Source organism: Pyxicephalus adspersus, chromosome 6 (genome assembly GCF_032062135.1).
Source record: "Pyxicephalus adspersus chromosome 6, UCB_Pads_2.0, whole genome shotgun sequence".
Classification (NCBI taxonomy): Eukaryota; Metazoa; Chordata; class Amphibia; order Anura; family Pyxicephalidae; genus Pyxicephalus; species Pyxicephalus adspersus.
The window spans coordinates 37818258-37844111 of NC_092863.1; the positions used below are offsets into that span (position 1 = coordinate 37818258).

Below are 25854 nucleotides of genomic sequence, written 5' to 3' on the forward strand. Positions count from 1 at the left end.
AATGATACAAGCCCAGCATTTTGTAGTAATGAAAGCCAGGCCAGTGGGAAGGTCCTCCTAGTTACTATGTCTGTGCTGCAGTCCACAGACACTGTTTGAAGTCTGTGATTACATTTATCAGAGGGAGACATTTATTGGCTATGTGAGTGCTGGAGAATTGCTGCACTGGAGAGGAGCCCCCTATACAAATGGTTAAATAGATCGATGGCGAATATTGCTAAAACATATGGGGAAAAGATAGGGTTACATAGGCGAATAACGGGAACTCTACAGATTTACTAATTACACGATTTACACCCAAGATTCACGTATTTGGATCCTTGGGTGATGAGTGAATCCCATAGAAAGGTGAATATACTGTATAAGGTATATATAATAATAATATAATTTAGTGGGGTGCTTGCTGGCTCCTGTTGCCCTGACCTCTCCCCTGCCCTCCCTATTACATGTTTGTGTCTCTCTAAAGATACCTGATATTGGCACCACATTGACAAAACGTGTCCCCAGCAGCCTGATGAGTGTTAGTTCAGCAGTTTTAAAGGGCCCATACTTCTTGTGCCTGTCATCCTTCTATTGACAGCAGGCAGATTACATTCTCCATGCCCTTCTGCTAGTCATGGCCCTTTAACCTCTTTTTCTCAATATTCTCCTAAGGTATCAATCGATGGCTTAAATACAATATGGCATGTGAAACTTGCATCAAGAGAATCTGTCATCTGCCCCAGGATGAAATATAGAGGGTGTGATTGCTGCTAATCCTCACCAGACTCCCCCACCCTGAGGGTGACATACTGTCTGTAGGTAGGTGACTACAGATGTCACATGGGTGCCTGTGGTGTCACATACAAGCAGATCCCTAGCTGATCCCTAGCTGATCCCTAGCTGCCTATTCCCCCCATGTTACACCTACATGTAGATCAGGGTGAATGATACTCACTGCACTCCACAAGCACTGCTCCCCTGATCCTCCATAGCACTGTGTGCACAGGCAGGGAGGGCAGGCTTAGCCATACACTTTAGGGACATCCTATGTCTTCTGGCGCCTACTCTATAGGCTAAAAATACCACAGCCCTCAGCAACATTGCTCTGACAATCTGCTCCACATGAAAGAAAAAACATCATGATTATTAATTATTCAAACGTTGCAGGATCGCCTGCTATGGAGCTCAGATCACATGCATGGAATCATTCTAATTAATATGATGATTATCTTTAATATTATTATAAATAATATTTTGGAGCCCTATGTGTGATGCTCTGCTGGGTGAATGATATGTACACACGTGTGCGCTGCCAGGCGCTGCCAGTTAACCATTGAATGCCTGGAGGAGATCAGAGCACCATTCTCCACTAATATCATAGACAGGACATGTCAGCCCGGCAATCTAATAGTGTTTGTGTAATAAGGGAGTGAAGGTTTAGTGATAATATTGACTGACAGCTATCTCAATCACTGGGGAAGCTAATAATAGGGCAGTTTTATTGTATTGATTAAGTTGGTATTAGATTGGGCACCTTATATGTATATTGAGACAAGGATAAAACGGTCATTTTTGGGGGGGCTTGAGATAAAAAAAAGAAAATTACGTACACAGAAATGGCTATGGGATGGTTCCATAGAATTTCAGTGCAGCTAGATCCATTTAATTCCAACAACAACGACATGAGAGGTCAATCTGGAGTGCAGTCTGTACCCACAAGGTGTATCTGAGATCAGGGGTGATGGGCGCCATTACTGATGGTGGGTTCCACTGAAAATAATAGATATTGATAGTGATGATGGCTGCCATTACCATTGGAGATGATAGATACCATTTTGGATATAAGATGGTATCAATAGTGATGGGTTCTATTGGAGATGATGGATATTATTAGTAGTGATGGGTGCCATTCTTGATGGTGAGTACCACTGGAAATGATAGATACCAATATTGGTGTAGGATGGTATCAGTGGTGATGGGTAATATTATTATTGATGATATATACCATTTATATGGATGAGTGGCATTAATGGTTATAAGTACCCTTGGTGCTGATGGGTACCATTATAATGGTGGGTAGGTACTAATAATATTACTGATAATAGGTACTATATAGTGTGCAATGAGTACTGTTTATGATGTTAGATGGGTGATGGGTAGTTTAAATGTTGATGGGTACCATCAGTGGTGATACATACTGTTAGTTATAGTGGATACCATTATTGGCTATGGGTACCATAGTGCTCATTCCATGGGTGACAGTGTGTTGGGAAAACCTTGACAGACCTCACACCATTCTGTGGGTATATTTACAGACAATTTGCCAAAGTAAATAGGCTCCCACCTTCCCCTCATGTCCAATTCACATATAAATAGCATCACTCACAGAGCCAGCCTACGTGTCTGCTCTTTGCACAGATTTACCTATACATGTGTTGAGGACAATGGACACTTCCACAGGCACAGATGGGGCAATCCAGGGCCCATTTATCATAGCCAATCAGTTCACAGAGAATTTCAGGACAAACATGCATATATTCTCTTACTAGGGTGAAGCCAAGGAAATAAGAATCATGAATTAATATATTCTGATACCTAATATCTTATATATAATATTTAGTGATTGTACATTCTATATTCCTCAGCCTTCTCAATACTGAGGAGGGTTATTAGTCTGATTTCTGTAGAGGAAGACTTTTGTGTAGTTTTTATAATCTGTTTTCATGAAGCAAATGAAAATCACAGACTTCTAACAACACATAGGGCCGACATTAATTTAATGACATGAGAAATATTGATTATAGTTTTAATTGAATGATCTCCAGTTTTATGATATTTTTTCTGTGTCTCTCCAGGATGATGGGGGATCTTTATTGGTCCATCACAGCACTAAATACAATACTATGTCATTTCCAAAGGGGCTTTGTTCTGGAGATTTTAAAACAGGGTTCTGTATAATGAACTGACATGATACATTCTGGGGTGTGTGCTGGAAGGTACAGAAGGAGGTCATGGTATGAATTCAGTACATAGCTCTTGAACATTTAATTGATTGTTTCTCAATGGGTAGCTAAGCAATGCACTGATTTCACATTTTCTTCTTACCTTATTAGCTTTGTGATTGTGTTATAATATTATGACGGTGAGAATCCTGTTTTCACATCATAGCTTGGCCAAATACACAGTAATATGTGCCATAGAAGCTTTGCTGGGTTCTGCCAGCTCAACTTTTTACAGCAAAGGTTTGTACTTATGATTAAGTATATAGACACTAGGATTGAATAATACATTCCCAGTCATTCCTCTTTTTTGTTTGTGTTTCCTTCACTTCCTTTTTGTTATGCACACCAGGAAGTGAAAACAGTGGCTCCAGAGTAAGGAAAATCCTGTCTTCAACAACTGTCACTGCAACAAGTGTCCCCATTTGAAAGCTTTTATCTGTATTCCCATGTTAGTAACAATCTCCAACTTTGGATTTTCCCATGGTTTCAGTCTCAGAATTATTGGTCACCAGGACAAATAGAGGGGGCAGATGTATACAGCAGGAATGCATACAGAAATCAACAAACCTGACCAGGTAATGGTTCTTTACTTAAATTTAAACCATGCATAGCTGTACAGGCTCCCTTCCTATACTAATCTCACTACACACGTAAGTTTCTCATAATAGACCCTTTTTATTTAAGTTCCCCAAGATTGAAGAAGACACATCATTATGTGAGATGGGTGATCCACCAAAACAGGGAATAGATTTCTTAAAAGAATTTTGCCATTAGTTGGCAAATGTTGTCAATCCTGGACCAGATCCATTCCAGCTTTGCTGGATAACCCAGGTTTACCCATGATAACCTATCGTCCCCAGGCCTATAGATCTGTAATAAATTAGGCCCAATGTGTATTAGAAGATACCACAGGTCAGATAGATGCTGCTTTTTTGCTAAATTAAAGATGTCCATCTTTACTTGGCCCTTTTCTCCACAGCCTTATGTCCCTGACCTGCTCCTTTCAGTTATTAGATTTTAGTTCTTTCAATAATGGAGAATACTGAAGCGGGATTTTCCAGCAGCAATGTACAGCACCCTGCCAGTCCCTCCCACCAGTCATGATCTGCTTTGAGTTTTTTACACTATTTTTTTTCCAAACTAAATCCTCACTAAATTCTCCTAAAAAAGATTAGTCTAGAGGTTTTGCTGCATGGGTCAATGTAGTACAAAAAAATAGTCTTAGTTCACTGATTACTGGCTGTCTATCAAGTAAATGTGAATAGAACCTTATATCTCTTAGAGAACCCGAGAATTAGGAGCAATTGTTTAATATAGAAAACTAGTGACATTTAATTAGTAAACAGATCACCAGGGTTGAAATAGTGTATTGCCCATTTTTCTTGGTGGTAAAGTTGAAGCAACAAACATTGGAAACTGGTAATCCCATGTTTGTGCTATAGTGACAACATATGTGCAGTATTGGAGGTAGCTGTAGACCTCTCAGGACGGCCATATGTCTGTAGATGAAATGACTGCCCTAAGGAACTGCTGTCATGAGACACAGATAAACCTTTTAATGGATAAGGATGTGGAATATAGAAAGGAGACAATAAACCAGGCAAGTTATGCCCCCACCACATCACAGGGTACAGATCGCATGTATATCATTTGATGTGCATGGCTTGCCCTTCTCTGTCATTGCTGACCAGCATGCATCCAAGTAAAATTGCCCTGGGACAGCCACTCTATTAGTCCCTGCAAAATAATTAATTTATTTAGTAGCATTTAGTTGCATTATTACCACCCATGTTCAGGTTGCCAGTTAGCAAGCAATCTGCAAATGTATAGTTATCAAATGGGCATTTTAAAGGGTTGCTAAGCCTAGAAAAATAGTTAAATTGTGTGAAAACGTAATACAAAGTAATTCAAAATTATGTTGGTCGTAAGCATACTAATATTTTTAAAGGCTCACAAAATATTTAATATTTAATGTGCATTGCTGCCATGTAAGAGGCTATAAAATGACAATTAGCGGACTCACAGCTGGATTTACCCTTAGGCACAGTGGGCTTGAGTCTTCAGATAGTGGTAGGGAATAAGGAGCTTTACCCCGTATAGTTTTTGGGTTGGATAATTTTTGTCACAATATTCTAAGCAAATTTAAAACCAGTAAAACAAGAACAAAGTAAGAACAAACAACAAAAAAAGCAGAACAAGGTCTGTGTAGTGATCCATTCACAGAGGCACCTCACTGAACACCAAAGTGTTTGTGCCTTCAGCCTTCAGTAATGGAAATCAAGCCCTGATTTCTATTAGAAAATGGGATAAAAAGTCAGCTCTATTCCTCAAACACTGCTCATCTCTGTCATTTTTTCACTTTTTCTAAAAGCTGATTTCTGCGGAAGTGAAAAAACAACCCTTATGGCTCACCAAAAAGCTTAGTTCTGTCTGGGTAACTTGTAAAAGTGTTTTACTTACCCCTGCAGCCGACTCTTTTTTGTTGCCTCTCCTAGTTTCTGCACTGTATATAATAACATCAGTGTACCTTCAACCATAGAGGACCAAGGGGAAGAGTCTTAAACGGCCTGGTTGCATGGAATGGAGAAAACCTGTGAGAACAAGAGATAAGCTATGTCAATTTGAATAATTTTCCCTTAGGCAAAAGTTTTTAACTTATTCCTGGGTCCACATAACTTTTGTGATCATTTTGAATAATTACCACTCCCACTAATAATTTTTATTCACTTTTTTTAATAGATCATTTATTAGGAGATAGAACATATAAGTTGACCTAACATATAAATTGACCTAACCACCCACACATGGATTGAACAGCTATGGCAGAGAGACCCTCCTGCCAAACCATCAAGGACATGTAACAAGCAAGGGGTTGACTCCTTGCACCTAGCTTCACCTACAAATAAAGTATTTTTGTGGGATCCACTGTTACTTGAAACCTCTTTTAAATGTTACACTTTTGAAAATTTTAGGATTTATAACTAATTCTAGTGTCTATCAAGATGATAGTGGATCAGATTCTGTGCTCTGGGTAGGAGTGTTTATACTACTTCCTAATGGGATGAGGGCTCTGTTTTGTATATACTAGTCTAATGAATGTGTAATGAGAGCAGAGCCATCTTTCTGCTTAATGAAAGGACCTAGTTACTTTTCACTGCTGTTCCTTTTGTTTCTATTGTTTCTCTAAAACAATCAATGAGATCAGGAGCCAAGATGTGTGATTTAGGTTCCAGGGATGGGGATTCTGTCAGGAAAAGGCTACCTAATTAGTGGATTGCTATTTACATGATTACCATGTGCATTAACTGATTTTGCTGTGTAGGATTGTGGGAGGGAGATAGTAACCTAACTGAAACCAATACCACTAAAGTAGATTTAGGTTTGGGTTAATTATGGCTAGTTGCTTGGTTTCCTCCTAAAGCCAGATTTATCTCATTTGACATTCCCAATAACTACTGTCACACATATGAAGCACACACAGAATGAACATTGTTTGGTTTGCTTAGCAATACTTGATTAGACCACCATTGTGTGTGATATGTACAAAACCATTGACATTACCTGTAGCCTTGTAAAGATCATATTTGCTGATAGAATTCCTCTGTCTGATGTATTTCTTCCTGTCTATATTACAGCTATTGACTGTTTTTATAACACTTGCCACAGTGGGTCATTCCAAGGCAATATTAGCATAACCTTTGTAGCCTATATACACTGTTTTATTTTATCATCTGATATGATACAAAAAAGGAAAATAAAAATTCCTAATGTAATGTAAACTCTTAATAACTTCTAATTCTAAAATCTAAAAATATGGTTGACAGAGTTCTGCTATACCTGTTTCATTCAAATTTAATGCAGGTAATCATCAATAGGAAATTAGGAACCTCTCCTGATGCCCCACCTACTATAACAAACTGTTTAAATTAGTCCGTAGTTGTGCACAGTGGGCAATGGCTACCCCGTCATGTACAATGAAAGGGTCCACCTTACAAACCAAGCCAGGTTTAGAATTGGATCTTTTTGGAATTATTGTCTTAGTTGGGCCAAACAGACTAAGAGGAAAATTGGAGCAACCCTTATAATAAAAATTGTCACTGGTTTCATGTAAAGAAAATGCCAAATGGGTTGTCAGAAGAATTGTAGCGAAATGGGAATCTTCTGATGGGAGAATTGTAACCAGAACTTTTAATTTAATTTAACACGATATAGACGTCATTACATGAGTGAGCGTGTCAATGATCTCTCATGGAAAGCAATAAACAATGAAGAATTTACCCATAATCATAAGGCAGAAATATACTGTACAAACAAAAAAAATTGGAAGCAAGTTTTGTCTTTTCCTTTTTCAATAAACAAACTTGACTGTTAATGTGCAATCTTTTCCGTATTTTACACTAAACTGCAGAGTGTATTTTTTTTTTGTAGAAGGGACATCGGCTGTTCTTTCTACAATTTCGAACATGCCTGCTTGTAATTTTTTATTTTTCAAATTGTGTATTTTACAGATACACGCCATGCTTTTTTAAAATCTTTTAAAGCAGCCACAACTTCCTTTTTGTAAAGCTGACCCTCTAATTAGATATCAAACTCCCAATCTGCTCATTTTGGCCAGATCATGAGATGACTTTATGTCTATGAGACTCCAGCAAGCCTTGCTACGGAGACAAATAATCATGTATGTTGGAAGGTCTTCTTTCGGATGATTATGCATTCTCACTGATAAGCTGGAGCCATTGGTTTTTGCACCCTCTTGTTTCTCTCCGAAACACAAATGTTACAAAATGTGACTATTAATGTTCACTGGAGGGCTAGTAGATTGAGATGCCTCAGATCATGCCAGGATATACAACAACCCCCTAGTGTCTATGCCAAAACAACAAATGTTCAACACTTAATTTCAGGGGTAACAGATACTCCTAACAAAGTTACATGATTGTTATCACTAGTGAGAGATCCTCACTTCCAACCATGTATGTAATTGCAGCTCAATCCACTTATCTGGTTCTGACTTCAACAGGTAAAATAAAATTAACTGAAGAGCTCACTGTTTACCTGTGTGAACAATTTGCACCTGTACTCCAGCCCAAGCTGATCCCCATAAAATTTCCAAATCATGAGATGTGAATTGAAAGCCAGCAAGCTATTATTTTGCAAAGAGAACAATCAGATAAATGCCATTAAAATAATGAGCACGACAAGGCCATTTTGTGCTTTTAGCTTTGATATTATATACCTTCCTGGTCTTAAATAGATTAGGAAAGGTATGCTATGACCAGGTAAAGAAGTTAATGCTGCTGCATTAGAGTGTGAAAGCCGAAGACGTGTGTACTGATGGACTATTCTACAGCATGGGGCCTGCTAGGGATGGTGCGATCTCACCCTTCTAACATCTGCTTACACCATCTCATTAGCTCTGTGTCTGCACTAGGCTCAAGCAGGCCCTCAAGAGTCTTATAGAAGCACTGATAAGAAGACCCTTTCATAACACTATCTGGAGCATATGGTAACCAGTGTTAACATAGGGGGTACTTACAAGGTACATGTCCTTACTCCCTCAATGCAGCCAAGGTTATCTAAAGCCGAGCTTCAGTATGGCTACAGAACACACCACAAAGAGTTTTGGATCCTCCCCTGAAGTACGTGTTACCTAGAATAACCTTTAGTGTGCTAACAAAATAAGCATTTTACATATATCAAGTTTTTTTTTTCTTTTAGAAAATACTGTTTTACCCCCTGCAGCATCTCAGTTAAAAAGAAAAAAAAATAAGCCCATTGACATTTCATTTTCTAGCTCCGATTGTGAATTTTACTAATCTTTTACTACATGGGCAACACGTCTGAGTATTTCCAGCTTAAAAGAAGCACTAGGAATGGTGAAAAAACTTCTTTAGATTAATACCATGGGGTTGTAAGATAGCCAAAAACTGCATGGGGGTTTATTCTTTCTTTGTACCTTAGATTACTGCTTGTGCTGTCTATGTTGCACAAAGTTGTAGAACTGTCTTGTCTATATTAAAAAAATTCAAACTATGTAAAGGGTAATTCATAATAAACCATCTGGCCATGTTTTTCCTTTCATACTCCTAATCACACATAGTTTGTGATAAACTATTTATTTCTATTCTTTGAATTGAATTTTCAGCAGGAAAAGAGCAGATGTATATGCAGCAGTTCACCAATTAGTCTCCTAAATCACTCCAGATTATGCTACAAAGAAAAAAATTGTATCAGGGCATGGCCATTTTGTTTCATTATCTGTTGTTTTCTGGCACAGAGTATAGTTAAGGGCTCCTTTCTCTATGAAGCTTTCTCAATTGAAGATATAAAGGGGGTTTCGGTTTCTGCTTATGAAATGGAAAATCTCTTACACTAAGTACACTATAATGACATTGTGTGTACCCCTGCAAATCAGCTGCATGCAGTGAATCACTAAGCAGCTCTGAGGTTACCAACATGGAGGCAGCTTATCATTATAAAAGCCTTTGGTGGAAAACCCTTTAAAAATTGGACTAAAGCTACTTATTTTCCACATACTGTTACTCTACAGGGCTAGTTTGCCTTTATTCTTTTCTAAAATTATGTAAAGATAAAATTATTACACCTCATCGGTCCCCTATGGGTTAGTGAGGGCCCACATCATGTTAAAGATGGAACACAGCACTACAGGAGGGCTCAAGCCAGTGATCAGTAACCTGCGCACAACATCAGCCAACATTTCTGAGTTTCAAACAACCATGCAGATACCTGGGATACCATTTGATATATTTAGGCTCTCCACAGATTTGCTTTAGAATATTTGACGTTTTCAATGTATCTTAAACCAAAACTTTCCTTTTTGTACATCATAGGGAAGAGTTCAAACCCCATGTTTTTCTTCCCCATATGTGTCCAATTTAAGAGAATTTCTTTCACTTCCTGTCCAGTAGACACAATAGGAAATGAGATTAAATTAAAAGCGAATGGGTTTCAAACCCTTCCACCCAAAACCAAAAAGATTTGGACTTTAGATACGGCACAAGTGCGAGGAACTACTTCTTTTATAAATTCTCCACAATGCAAAAAAAAATATTATTAACCACAGTTAAAAATGCAGACATGCCACTAATCATCTCAAAATGTGGATTTGGGTCCCATCATAAACATTTCTGCTTGATTTTACTAAAGTACAATTGAACATTAGCAAGGGGGTAGTCAGCAATTTAAAGCAGAATCATAAAGCATAATATTACTGTTTGCATATCCATGCATTAGGGAAAATTTTGGCATGCATACCAAGGAGCCCACCTCTCCACCCTCAATCTCCAAAATGTAAGCTTGGCTCTTCTAGCTGTAATGTTTACTTGCATGGCAAGACCTGGATAGACAAGTCCTGGAATATAATGTTATATGAATAAATAACAATTCAACAAGGGGGGTATTTATTGAATGTAGAACAAAAAATAACTGGAATATAAGGAGCACATTCTTTTGATTGGAAAACTTTCCTTTGTTTTGTGTACCTGTTGGAAGTGTTGAAATGACCATACTTTCTGTACTGTAGACAATGGTTACCTGGACCATTACAGAGTACTGTAGACATGGGTTGCCTGGTCCATTACAGAAGTACTGTAGACAATGGTTACCTGGACCATTACTGAAGTACTGTAGACAATGGTTACCTGGACCATTACAGAAGTACTGTAGACAATGGTTACCTGGACCACAACAGAAGTACTGTAGACATGGGTTACCTGGACCATTACAGAGTACTGTAGACAATGGTTACCTGGACCATTACAGAAGTACTGTAGATAATGGTTACCTGGACCATTACAGAAGTACTGTAGACAATGGTTACCTAGACCATTACAGAAGTACTGTAGACAATGGTTACCTGGACCATTACAAAGTACAGAAATGTCTTCAGGTACATTTTTCATCCTTAGATAAACAATACAGCAATACGTTGATTCCTACAAATAGAATGTCAGAATGTGATCACTGGACAGACAGCAGACTAAATCCACAGACACAACAAATTGTCAAGTACACTGCTGTCCCATGGAGAAGAGGCTGGAGATGCTCCTGGACTTTGGCTGGAAGGAGGGGATAACAAGTAGCTGCTAGAACGGGCCAATATTTAACCAGGATGGTTGCTCATCAGATCGTTCTTTGTTTGCTTGCAAATTAATCAGGCAGCGCACAGTCGGCGCCAGTGTAGATTTATCGCACTCAGGAGGGTGAGTGAGGGCGGCCACAGGACACAAAGCCGCTTCGCACCTTCCTGCTTTTGATCCTAGATTATTGCAGCCTCCCTTATACAATACTAGACTCTGGGGAGGTCACTCATTAGGGGATGACTGGTGTCTGAGCATTAGGGCACTGCCACTACAGCACTCTGTGGCCCCTGGATCATTAATAATGTACATGGGCAGGCTTGGCGCATCTGAAGCGCATGTCAATTCAGCTATGCATCCTTAATAAGCGCACACATGTGGCTCTATGTTCCATCCATATATTCCGCATCTATTCTGTTTTATATAATCAGACTTTAAATATTATTTAAACTATATTATATATTTATTTTTATTTTTTATTATGTTTTTGTTATTTTTACGCTATTTATATGTCTGCAAAAACAAACAAACCCAACTAGGAAGCAGACTAAAAGACAATTTTTAGAGACTTTGCTGCCCAATGACCCCCCCCGTACAACTACAACCCCCCCCCCCCCATCAGTGTGACCCCTCAGCTGCTGATGTCACAATGCAGCTGTTACACTATATATAAAGATCTGGCCCCCCCCCCCCCCCCATCAGTGTGTGTGTTTATCCCTGCTGTGCACATTGAGGGTGCAGTAAAAGTGGCAGATTTAGCCAGGCACTGTCCTCTGTGTTATTCTTTGCGGACAGAAGAGGTGAAAATTGGAGGCAATTAAGTGACACATGCAGCTAAAGGCTACAGACCTCAAATCAATTGTAACCACAAGGACTTAACTGGTTCTCCCCTGGGAAGACAGGCGCATCAGAAGAATCCTATACATAAGATATTAGGATTATATATATATTTATGTATATCTACATATATGTCAAAGGAAATCCATATGCCCCTTAAAGGATGCTGGCCCTGATCCTTGCAGACTGAGCCCCCTCCCATATAATATATCCTGGTGAATGAGAGGGATCCGAGACTCTGGCCACTAAACAGACTTGACCAGGCTGGCGCCGAATGCTCTTAAGTATGTGAGTCAAAAATGTAATGTTGGGAGAGCTAATCACTTCAGATGTTCCGCTCCTATCTCACTGCATTTAGCTCACAATGCTGCTCCTTTCTTCCCTCTCTAACAATCTGCTCTCCCATCTAACATTTAACCCTTTCTGCTGCATAGGAAGCCCTGGCATTTAGAACATTAATGTCTAGCTATGTACAGATCTGTATGGATTCATTTATATCCTCATCACTGGATGATGTTTAGTTTTATCATGGAATAGTAAGACAATAAAAATCAATACTCTTGTGATAGCTAATCACCAGGAGTGGACTAGATAATACAGTTGTATGATAGGAGGCATTAGTGGCTGAATTCCCAGCAGGGTTAACCCTTCCATGCACCCCTCCTCCTGATGTCAGGGGAACAAGCTGAGCCAGCCAGAGACTGGACATTTCACGGTTTGTCTTACAAATGACATCTTGATTACTGGACAGATAGGGCTGGGGTGAAGAAAGGCTACAGAGCCGGCAATCTGTCCAAGTGATCCCAGGGTGAGATATCACACGGAATTAGTGCAGAGAAGGAACACTGATGTCTCGGAGATTACAAGCCTGATCCCTACAAAATACACTTTCTCCAGGAGGAGGAGGGGGGATCCAACACAAGGCTCTAACATAAAGCAAGATGCCCGAATAAATGGATAGGAAATGTATAAAACTATAGAAATACTTGTCTGGGTGTATTGTATATACTTCAAATTATTCATTAATAGAAAGTTGGATAGAATAAATAAAAAAGTATTATAATTAAATGTATTACTATTTCATCTTAAACATGAAATATAGATGATATAAAATAAATATATACGTATAGATAATTTCATGGACAGATCCTAATCATGATATGGGAATTATATATGTGTGTATATTTATCTATCCTAAACATGACTATAGATAATATGCATTTAATATACATATATAATGAATTATTGTATTATAAATATAACATAGATGTATTAAACAGACGGACAGGTATATATTGATGAATAGATTGTTAGATATTGTATTAGGCATTCTCACAAATACACACTTGAATGCTGACAATGATACAATAGTGTAAATGTTGTCAGAATAATCAATTTATTTTACAGAACAAGGATACTTTTATTTAACAAAGTATCATTTAGCTACAACTAACCCCAGAGAGATTGATCATGGTATCCCAGTGTCTGTACCCAATCTATACAGGGATGGGGTGTTCCAAGATGTGTGCTGGATATTCCTGAGTGTGTGATTTTGCACTGGGCTCTGATTTCCCTGAGTCCAGCCCCAATTCTCTGAACTGCTCGCACTTATCCTTCCTGCCATTGTGCTGGAACAAGGCGATGAAATGGGATCCCCACTGAGAGGCTGTTGATAAGTCAAAAATTGGAAGTGTCCGAAAGTCTCTGGAACAGAACCCAATGTGTGCAGATGGGGTGTCAGGGAAAAGCCTGGCTGCTCCCCTCCCCCTGTCTATGTGTTTATTCTCTGTCTTTCCTACAAAGCCACCTAGAGGTTAGTGACTTTCCCTGCCAGTGAATAGCTTGTTCTGTTCTCCCCCACACACCTTCCTGCTCTATCCCCTCCCATCTGATCATGTTGACATATTCACACGGCATTATGTAGTAGTGATGCTTTGCTGCAACGTTACAGCTTCCGACACCTTCTTTTTATAACTCAACCCTGTCCCCATCCACCAGACCTGTCAAAACCACGCCTATGGAGCCACACAATTGGTCCAAAAGCGTCAAAGGGCCAATCAACTAGGTCTGGGCTCCTTGCATTGCCACAACACATCCCTGGGATCTGGTGTAAGGAGAGAGAACATTCACACAGAGAATACTTGCAGCTCACAGGCTCCTTTCTATTTTCTCTCCTTCCTCTCTTTCACACTCTCTGTCTCCTCTCCTTCACTCCTCCAGCTATTTGATCTGCTTTCCCCCAGCTGCATGCTACAAGAGATCCTACAAAACTACAGTCATTAGGTGTTGTTACCTTACCATTGGAAGAAAGTGTGCAGGGATCCAGGATTTGGAGATCAAGGATTCTCGTGAAGGAGTTCTACAGGATTTTATTGCTCCATCCATCTCCTTTTCTTGGACTTTTTCTTTTGCAGTATTTATTGCAGTTTCTTGGACTTATTATGTACCTGTGAAGGACTCCTTTAGTGTGGACTAAGTGCCGAGGTGAGCTATTCACAGGGTTGGAGTGGATGAATTTATCCATGAGAGATCCATTAATTTCAGGGTCAAGCATGGCTTACCACCCATTCCTCTCCCACCGGGCACCGGACTTTGCAATGAGCGCTGTTCTAGGACATCAGCCTCCCTTCTTCCCAGCTCTGGCTCTGCCACCCAATGGGGCTGCTCTCTCCCTTCCTGGTGCCCTAGCCAAGCCCATCATGGATCAATTAGTGGGTGCCGCAGAGACAGGCATCCCCTTTTCTTCTCTGGGTCACCAAGCAGCTTCTCATTTAAGGCCTCTCAAAACCCTTGAACCAGAAGAAGAAGTTGAAGATGATCCAAAAGTTCATCTGGAAGCCAAGGATCTCTGGGAACAGTTCCACAAGAAGGGGACTGAGATGGTCATCACTAAATCTGGGAGGTGAGTCATAGCTTTTTGTTTTTTATTATCTATTAATTGGCCCCAACACTAAACCTAGACACAGACACTCCAAGTGCAGACAGTGAGGAGCTTGTGGAAGGAGAAGATAATAGATTGAATGGAAATTCTTCACCTATCACTTCAAAGATCTGCTGCTGGCATGCCAAGGAGTACAGATTACCTGGGAATTATTGGCCTGCTCTTTGAGCTATTGTGTTTTTTACATTTTTGCAGCTACTGGACTATGGTTAACCTACTATATTGGAGGTCAATGTCCATATACATATATACCTTTATATATACATATATAAACATATATATATATAGTACGCGAAAAAACTAATTTTTCCATATTGGGGGGTCTATGTCCATAATATATATATATATATATATATATATATATATATATATATATATATAGTACAAAAACTAAACTTTCAGAAACCCCCAACACATGACCCACTGGCAATTTATTTTATGGCTGCACTTCCCATCATTTTACAGAAACCAGGTAATGGGCATTCATCCTGTGACCCCAGCATTATCTTTGCCTGTTGTGGTTAAAGTTTTGCATGAAAGTTTAGGGCAGAAGGATGATTCTTTTTTTATGATGTCATGCATTTCCTGGTTAGTTTCTGCAGCACTTTGTGACTTTCTGGCCTTCTAAACTTTAATCCCATACTTTTATTTTCATGCATTTCTTACTCCAGGATCTGTCAGAGCCTGGGATGGAAATAATATTGATATATTCACTTTTCATTAAGAAACCAGGCGTCAAATATTGACTGAGATAACCCAGAGAACATTTTTAACTCGTTCTGTGCAATTGAGGCAGCAGTAACTAGAAGTGACAAGGTTAAACATTAAACTGCGCTGCTTTGATCTTTTGGCTATAGCACTCTGCTAGTTATAATGCCGACAGAACGTCTGTATATATGTAAATAAGTATTTTATTGTGCTAGCATGTGCTCATCATGGACAGATCTGCAATTCTTTGCCCTTTTTTCTTGTAGGAGAATGTTTCCCCCGTTTAAAGTCCGATGCACAGGCCTTGACAAGAAAGCTAAGTATATTCTGCTCATGGATATAGTGGCTGCAGATGACTGCAGGTATAAATTCCATAATTCACGCTGGATGGTGGCTGGTAAAGCTGACCCCGAAATGCCCAAGAGAATGTACATTCACCCGGACAGCCCAGCTACAGGGGAGCAATGGATGTCCAAAGTGGTGACCTTCCATAAACTCAAACTCACCAACAACATCTCTGATAAGCATGGATTTGTAAGTATTACAAGTAGGCCAAAACTTTTTTTTAATGTGTGCTTTTTATTGTGGAATATAAAATCCCACAGGAGTAAAACATTTATTTATATTATATACATGTATTTATTATATTAATTATACATATCGATAAAAATATATAATACGTTACTAATATTTATATATATACTTATATATACTAAAAGAAAAAATATAAAAGTATATATTTATACTTTTATATATATACACCTATATATACTTTTCTATTTTTCTTTTTCTGTCTCTTCTCGCTTTGTATTTAATAAAAACCATATTCTGCAGAAACTGTTTTTTCTTCCTATTAGATTATTTGTCTTTGCAAAATATTTTTTGTTTGCGTGCTTTGTATTTATTCTAAGTGCAACATTGAGTATGATTTTAATGCACATAAAAGCAAAACTGTTATAAGTAAACTTAGTTAAAACAAAAAAAAAAGGAAAGCGATAAAAGCGCCGCTGTTTGCCCGGGGTCTGCAGGGGTGACACAGATAATAAAGTGTGAGCTTTCAAACATATAATCGATGGCTGAATTAGATGCAAATTAATTTTCTGCTCTCTTCAGTGGAATTGATAGCTTTATTACTTCAGCTGATGAAAGCGGCTTATTAATGAGATAAAATAAGAACGTTGATTAGGGGAGAGTGGGTGATAAATTATGTCAGATTCCTTTTAGTCTGAGAAAAGGAAAAAAGAATAAAATGGTTATAAGTGCTTTTTGTCTGTTTACCTATAATGCTTTGATTTCTACATAGTCACTATATGTGCAGATCCTAAATATGCTATAAAAACTTTTTATTGCTTTGCATTGGCGTACATTGGCTATACAGTATATATATATATATATATATATATATATAAATAAAACAAGAAAGTGCTAGAAGTAAACAAGGACTTGTGTTACTAAGGTAAACAATAATTAGAGATGTATTGCTAGAGTGAGTCATGCATTAATGACTTTTATACAGCTGTTTAGTTATATTGCTTTTGCTTTGTTTATACCATATTAGAAGATGAAGGACACTTTTAAAAATCTCCGTTTTTTGTTACAATAGTTTTGCCATAAAACTTTATTTTTATTCTGATATATAAATATATACAAATATAATTGTTTTTTGGCTTCAAGATTGTAAGATTGCATTAACAATAAACGAAGTTATCTGAGGTTAAACTCTGTTGTCTGTTAAGTGATTGATTTTTTTTTATTTGCAGACTATTTTAAACTCTATGCACAAATACCAGCCCCGATTCCACATTGTGCGGGCGAATGACATTTTGAAACTCCCCTACAGCACATTTAGAACCTATGTGTTCCCTGAAACTGAATTCATTGCAGTTACTGCATACCAGAATGATAAGGTAAGAAGCTTATAGGGATTTATCCAACGTGGTTTGGCTTTTTTCCACAAAGATTTTATTATGCATTGATACTTCAAGTCAAGAAGGTAGACCACCCCTCCCCCAGCTCACCTCCACCCTTACTATCTTATCTGACACAGGGCACATCATTAAATGTATGGTGGACTTAGAAATTCGGTGTTACTGCTTGTTATGCTCTTTAAAGAGTGGACTTTCCACTTTTGTCGGTACAAAGTATATGCCTGAGAAAGATCAAAGTGGTAATGCATGTGCTGCTTGTAAATATTTAACAATATGGAGACTATGAGATGTCTAACACTGTTATATAGCTTTTGCTGGGCAGATCTGTCCCTGAATATATGACAAGGGGTGTCACACTGACATTAAATATGACATCCCAGCAGCACCTTTCTTGGCATATGCTGCTTCTATTTTATTCCATATTATTTTTTTCATCAACCGGTTATCCTGTCAAATTCTTTATTTCAAAATTACAAACACTGAACTATTATATGCACCCAATTTCTTTAGTAACTAATAAAGTCATAGAGGATCTGATTTACCAAAGGTGATTTTTTTGGCCGACATGGGCTGGCCTAAAATACATAGGCAGGTTACAGATTTGTAGGCTATTTTATATTTGTCTAAACTAATAGGAAGTTTCCTTACCAGGGATCAAATTCTTTCTTTATAATTATCATTAAAAAGTTTTGTATATTTTTGAAACCTATTTGTAAATTACCTATAATATAGATGTATATATCAGTCATTTCTTTAAAGAGAATTACAAGCATTGCAGTTTTGTTAAATGTATATTATATTATTGTAATAATACAGTGGTTTTGACGTTAAATAAAACTCCATTCTGTAGTGACTTGGCTCTGCTAAGGTGAGACAGGGAAAGGGGTGAGGGAGCTGGGGATGGGGGGGGGGGGGTATAACTGGAAACAAATGCTCCCAGCACAATCACAGTCCCCTTTATAATTTAAAAAACATTTGCCCTATGGAAGTAGAAGTTCCTAATGAAGCTGAGCCCCAGCACCCTACAGAGCGCTACTCTAAATTTGCTTTTCATTCTACAGAATATGAGTCTGATAGCAAAGCATTTATACAGAGTACTATTACTAGTGCACCTTTCCCTGATGAAATGTTTAGCAGAAAGTTATAAGAAGCCTTTTTTTCAAGATGAATAAACTGGGGCTGATTTATTAAAGGTGTCATTTCACCCATGTCTGACTCCAAATACCCGGTCAGGGGAGGCTGTAATTCTAGATATTCCCTAGAATCTGGCTGTGATCAACAGCTGGGGGAAAATAACTCCTTTAGTAAATCAGTCCCTTATGTCTACTGTGCCTTTATTTATGTTTTCATTTTTTTTTGTCCACAGATCACCCAATTAAAAATCGATAACAATCCTTTTGCCAAAGGCTTCCGTGACACGGGCAATGGAAGGAGGGAGAAAAGGTGAGTCTATGACAGCCTTTAATTGTTTATTTGATGTGGGGGAGGGGTAGATATTAACCAGCTTTAAGTCATCTGTTCATAGTAACATTAACTCTTTCATAATTGTAGATTGTGTGCTGCAAAGGGATGAGGACTGTTCTAATCTTCATGAACATATCCCCTATAATAAAATAATAATATAAAGTATAGTACAATATATACATATCTATCTATCCATCTATATATATATATATATATATATATATATATTTTTATTTATTTAATATATATATATATATATATATTTTTTTTTTTAGTATATATATATATATATATACAATGTATATTTATTTGTTGTTTAAGTAAACTAAAATAACTAAATAATTGTTATGAAATTATGAAACTTTTATGAATGAATTGCTATGAATGAATATTGGTGGTATTTTATGCTGGATTTCTGGAACATATAAAAACCAGTAGTAGAAATGGGTTGAACAGATTAAAGGTTTTCTATTATTGTATGATCAAAGTGTGATCCGATCAGCTGCTAGTGTAAGGACAGATTACATTGTTCTTTTTGAAGCAGGTTGTGTTTTCAGCAAAGTATGACATTATTAATCTCTTGCTGCAAGTCCCAATCACATTGCATGAAGTTGGGCTGCGAAATGAAATATTTTCGTTGTTTTGCTTTAATACTTGTTAATTTAATTCAAACCTCATGAAAGTTAGGAGGAAATTTTTATTTCTATTAAATAACTATGAAAAAAAATTATAGTATTGAAAATCTGTTCGTAAAACCGAAGGCAGTTAAAATAAACAGGAAGGGGGAGCGCTGCGTACTTTGGCTGTCCCATTAATATAAAAGTAAATGTTATTTCGGATCCAGATAAAACGCTGAGCCAACAGACATCATACAGTCGGGGAACTCTCCAATATGTTTCATGGCAGAGTTTTACTCATACCTCCAGCGAATATTGCAAGGATCTATTTATATAGAAGAGGGAATGCTTGTAAAATGAAGGCTACCTGAGACTTACAGGAACCTGTCACTGACATTGCCTACAAATAAGAGGAGCTTTCCTGGGACTACCAGGAGCATTTTCCTATGTGTGCCCAGGAATTTCTTACACCTTGGGTAGAAAGGGTAGAATGACACTGTGCTGTCACATAGCTCAGCCATCTCACCCCAGCAACTAATAGAAGCCATTTCACGGCTTACTTTTCTAACCATACTGCCAGATGACTTTGTCTGTCTTTGTAACATTTCTCAGCTAGGCGCCTATACAGACACACTTATATACAGGGTATATATATATATATATATATATATATATATACATCCATATACATATATATAGTGGTACTAGAAGGCCCAGCACATCTAGTGAGAGAGATATGTGCTAATGCACAGATACATAGAAAGATTGATAAAAGAAAAAAAGGGAGAAAATGGATTGATCCAAAAAATTAAAAAAGATCCAGGGAACTAAAAGACCCAGCAATGTAAGCAGATATGCAGATGATAGACCGATAAACAGAATCAACATAAATAGATTGATCGATACATAGTTAAAAAAAACGATGTGGAAAACTTAAGACTCAGCTATCTGGAAAAATGGAAAAGATACAATGATAAAAATAAAATAATATGTATCCCCATATTTATATATAAAATGTTTATGTTTTTTATAATTATTTATATATAATATGTTTATGTGTATATATAATTGTAATAAATAAAATACATAGTGTGATTCCTCTTGTTGATGAGTGGGGTGATTAAATATTAGTTGTATCTTTATACAATGATATATATATATGTGTATGTATTATATGCATATTAGAATTCTTTTCCCTATCTATATACATATATATGGATACATATGGATAGATATAGTTGTGTTGGTGTGTTAGAGGAGTATCTCATGGAGTTAGTAAACTTGTGATCCCAGCAGTGTAGGTGTGTAGAGGTGCAGTGTGAACTTTTTGATGCCCTGTGCAGGGGTCCGGAGGTTAGCAGGTCTCCAGTGGTGAGGACATTAAACCAGAGGTCAAATACTTGTGTCTGCTGTGTGTTTATATTATGTGCGGGGAATGATACACATTAAATGTACGATTTGCTTTTCTCAAGGAAACAACTGACCCTTCAGTCCATGCGAGCCTTTGATGAGCAGCAGAAGAAAGATAATGGTAGCTCAGACGAGTCCTCCAGTGAACAGACCGCGTTTAAATGTTTTGCCCAGACCTCCTCTCCAACCGCATCTGCAGTGGGCACTTCAAACCTTAAAGGTACATTCCTAATCTCCCATTAACCCCATCACTCAGAGCTCCCTCTTCATAGGGATTGCTAATCCCTCTCCTCGTGCTTGCATGGGGCTCGCTGGGTTAACAGGAAGAAGTCGGGACAAGCTGGCGACTCGGTACTATTAACCCTTTCACCGCCTACATGCAAGGCAGAAACAAAAAACTTTTCGTGGGAATAAATGAGACCTCGAGCTGCTGAGGTTACTTTAATAATCCACATTTAGAGGAAAGAGATTTATTAAATTATAAATCTACATGTACCCACACTAACACCAAGACTAATAGTATAATGCATACAAGATGATTTAATAAAAAAAATCAAGACAATTTATTTATTCTACCTGCAGATGATTATATAATTTGGAGTGAATATTTACAGTGTAATTATATGAATATTTGCAGCTTCTACAGTACATGAGTCCAATATTCTTCATTCACATAATTCATTTTGTATAATTTTAATTATTTAGCTGAGATGATTTTTAGCATTATGACATTGTGTGATATATAGACCGATATAAATGACTTTCTGATCCAGAGAGACTTAACCTATAATAAATAGGCCTGACATTAAATTGCCGAATACACAGGAAATGTACTATTTTTTAATGCCTTGGGAATCCAAAAGAAATTATTTTAAATGACTTTAGATCTGAGTTATGTTGTTTTACGAAATGAAAATAGTTTGGTAAATAAGGGGAGATGGTTTATTTGCACATGCATGATTTTAGTTTGCACATCATTTGAGTGTACACAGCTTTACCCCATTCATTAAAAATAATAAAGCATTTAAAAATCTCTAAGGTTGTAGTAATTCACCCCATTACAAATATTTGAATTGAATATCTGATGTGTTTTTTTGTAGGTATGTGTGACAGTGAAGGGGACAGTGAGGATGACAAGGAGGAACCTGGTCTAGACATTGGAGACTCAGCTAAGATCTCCACCACCACCTCCAGCACAGAAACCCCCAAGGAGATGAGGAGCCCTTCTAAAATGTCCCTGTACCCCTCTGCCAGGACTGAGAAGACCTCCCCTGACTCCAGGCACAGCCCAGCACAGATCTCCTCCACTGGCAGGGTTCTGAGTGTGGAGAATCTGAAGAGTCCCAGCAGGGAATCACATAAACTGGATGAGTCCAAACACTCCAAAGAACATTTCCCACCTCTGACTGTGCAGACAGATAGCAGCTCCCACCACCTCAACCAAACCCATCTACAGAACATTGGATTCCCTCCTGGTTTGAGTGGGCAGCAGTTCTTTAACCCCTTGGGGGCTTCTCACCCTCTACTCCTCCACCCCAGCCAGTTTGCCATGGGAGGGGCATTTTCCAGCATGGCCACTGGTTTGAACCCATTGTTAGCCTCTGTTTCTGGAGCTGCATCAGGAGTGAACAGCATTGAGTCCACAGTAATGGCCTCATCTCAAGGGCTACCGGGGACCTCGGCCTTACCTTTCCACCTTCAGCAGCACGTTCTTGCCTCTCAGGTAATACACTCATTATTAAAATGACTACATTTTCTGTGTATGGCGCCAACATAAACCAGAGAGGAGCGCATTAAATTTGTGTTATTACATGTGCCATTTAGCCTGATATATTTAGTATAATAAATATATAGTGTACCCAGAAAAATCCCCATACCCTCCTCACCTAGGGGTCTGTACCCCCTCTGCCCATTGACCCTTTAATTGTCTTTTCCCGACAATAGGATTATTAGTATTCCTGACCCTGTGTGTATATTTTAGTAATCCTTTCTCTTTCATCTGCTTACCTTTCAGAGAATCACGGTTTGATTCATGTGTTATGTCATGAATTATGTACACTTTGACCTCCATTCAATGCCAGACACCGAATTGTCGGCTGGCTGCTAAAAAAAAAAAGCTAGACAATTTTTGTGCTTTCCTTAGAGTATTTGTCTGGGTAGACTGCATTCTACATAACATTAATAATGTAATTCCAGCTGAATATAGAGCAGTGCTTTCTAGATTGTATGAGAATTGCTTCTATGTTATGTGTAATAGTTGTCCATGACTGATGTGCTGTTTTGTACTTTGCAGGGCCTGGCCATGTCTCCCTTTGGAGGGCTATTCTCCTATCCTTACACTTACATGGCTGCAGCTGCTGCAGCTTCCTCGGCTGTCCACAGGCACCCCTTTCTGAATGCTGTGCGCCCCAGGCTGAGGTATAATCCCTACTCCTTCCCTATGCCAATCCCTGAGAGCAGCAGCCTCCTAACCACTGCCCTCCATTCACTCCCCAATGGCACCATAGATGGAAAGGGCCCCAGCTTGGTACCGAGCCCAGCCTCTGCAGCTCTGGACTCTGAACTGACCAGCAGATCTTCAACTCTGTCTTCTGGATCTGTCTCTTTATCCCCTAAACTGTGTGACAAGGAGGCCAGCAGTGAACTACAAAACATCCAGCGCCTGGTCAGTGGACTGGACTCCAAGCAGGAGAGATCAAGAAGTGGCTCCCCCTGACACCCCATTGCCTGACACCCCATTGCCTGACTCTATGTGTGGGGTGGGATATGACCATGAGCTTGTTGTCTCATTCCAAACTTGGGTTCTCATTGCACTTTGTATGATCCGTACCTCGGCCATGCCCTAGTCATTATATGCACACATGTTCAGTCCACAGCTATCCGAATGGAGGGAGCAGAAGGGGGTGACTTGTAAGCTGCTAACCAGATCATATCCAGGTATCCTCTACCACTAGACAAGTGCTTACCTGCATGTTTAGTACAAATACCTCTATGGGGTGTAAGCAGAGAACATGTACACATACAATCATTGCACACTAAAACTTGAATATCGGTTTAAAGATAATTTATACATACAGCCGCTTCTGGCTGTTCCTAATATTGTTCATTGCTAGTGTACCTTAAAAAATAGAAAATATGTTTTCACTTTGTTCCAGTCCCACTGCTTGCATGCTGATAAATCATTTGCTCCAAGTCCCCTGAAATCCTGCTTGGCAAATCTGGGATGAGCAAACCCTCCTCCCCTACTGCATCACCATATATATATATATATATATATATATATATATACATACTTGTATTCATTTATATATATATATATATATATATATATATATATAAATATATATACATACATACACACATGTATAAATAAATATGAATGAAATTAAAAAAAAAAAAATATATATATATATACACACATAAATATGTGTGTGTGTGTATATATATGTCCATACTTGCAATAACGGGATATAATGTTTCTCCAAGGGAAGCAACTATATAAAAGTATTTATGTAATTATTTGGTATCTCCTGTACATAAAATAGGAAGACAGATTCTGACTATTAAACCTTTAATTTATTTATATTGTATATAGATTTGTAAATAGGGCTCGAATTGTGTTTTATTTTAGCGTGTGTTTAACCTATTTGGGTGCCAAAGGGACAGCAGAAAGGTGCGTGGCACAGAGAAAGTTCCGATCATTTCCATTTCAGTGGCAGATTGATGTTTGCAGTATGACCATGTGCATGGAAGGGAGGGGGGTATTCCCAGTCCTGGTGTGCACACCTTCACATGTACAGATGTGATTGTGTACACTAAGGACATGAAAAGGTAACACAGCCTGTCCTGTTACTGAACATTTCTTAGTAAATCGGTGTGACCCTGCCATGTTTTACCTGCTGGTCTGTGTACAGCTTCTCCCTGAGCTGTGTGGCTAATAATATATGAAGGTATAAATACAAACATATATATGTACGATGTAATGAATGTTTCATAGGTATTGTTCCCCCTGTATTTTATTTTCCAAGTCTCAACCAGTTTCAATAAAAAAGTTTTTTATTGAATTGTACTGAATTGTCTGGTGTGTGTAAAATGAATCAGATATCTAGAGGTTAAGTATCAGAGATTCCTGTGATTCCTCAATATCGGCATCTAATCGGCACTTTACATATGGAAACTCTATCACATCCATTTATATATCACATCTAGATGGAAATTAAAAATGTAGTCATTTATGTATGGTTTTACTTTCCACTAACATGGTAATCGTGCAATTGTACAATATTCTGCTCCTCAAAGACTTATGATTGTTGATAATATATAGACAGAAGAAATATAATGAAGATATATATATATATATATATATGTGTGTGTGTGTATGTGAGTATGTATTAGTACACAAGGGGGGATAGTAGGTCCCATAGACTGATGAGCAGTATGCATATACCTGCACAGGGAGTAATGGATATCACATAAACCAGTGATCAGTATGTAACTGTATAGTGCTTAGTATGTATGGATGGGCAGTGGGAAGAAGACATTTTGCAGTCTGATGGTCAGTATGTATCTGTACACAGGAAGAGAGTGAACTCTAAAAATCAATCAGTATGTATCCATCTACAGGGTCCAGAGGAAACCCCATAGACTGGTTGTCTGTATGTATTCGCATACAGGAGAGAAGGGAACCCCACAGATTATGAATCAGTGTCTATCTGTATATAGAAAACCCTCATAAATTGGGGATAAATATAGAAAGGCATACATGGTGGAAAGGGAACCCTATACACTGATTACTAGTGTGTATCTGTACAGGAAGGGGGGATGGGAAACCATAAGCTGATATTAGGGGGAAAGAACTTCATATAT

At 38.2% G+C, this 25854-nt stretch overlaps 1 protein-coding gene and 1 long non-coding RNA gene across 2 annotated transcripts in view; one reads left to right on the forward strand and one right to left on the reverse strand.

Annotated features, from left to right (window-relative positions):
• The window catches only part of LOC140333581 (uncharacterized), an 87541-nt gene extending 73191 nt beyond the window's left edge, over positions 1-14350 (reverse strand). The window contains exons 1-2 of the long non-coding RNA XR_011921395.1: positions 14219-14350; positions 5445-5575 (exon numbers count right to left, since the gene is read on the reverse strand). This is a non-coding gene — a long non-coding RNA (uncharacterized lncRNA). The remainder of the gene's footprint in view (positions 1-5444; positions 5576-14218) is intronic.
• Positions 13643-25057, forward strand: TBX3 (T-box transcription factor 3). The gene is made up of 7 exons (XM_072415327.1): positions 13643-14822; positions 15836-16103; positions 17330-17476; positions 18864-18940; positions 21051-21208; positions 22089-22711; positions 23282-25057. Exons 1-7 carry the CDS (start codon positions 14431-14433, stop codon positions 23702-23704), a joined length of 2088 nt encoding a protein of 695 aa, XP_072271428.1. The 5' UTR covers positions 13643-14430; the 3' UTR covers positions 23705-25057.
• The last annotated feature ends 797 nt before the right edge of the window (positions 25058-25854 follow it).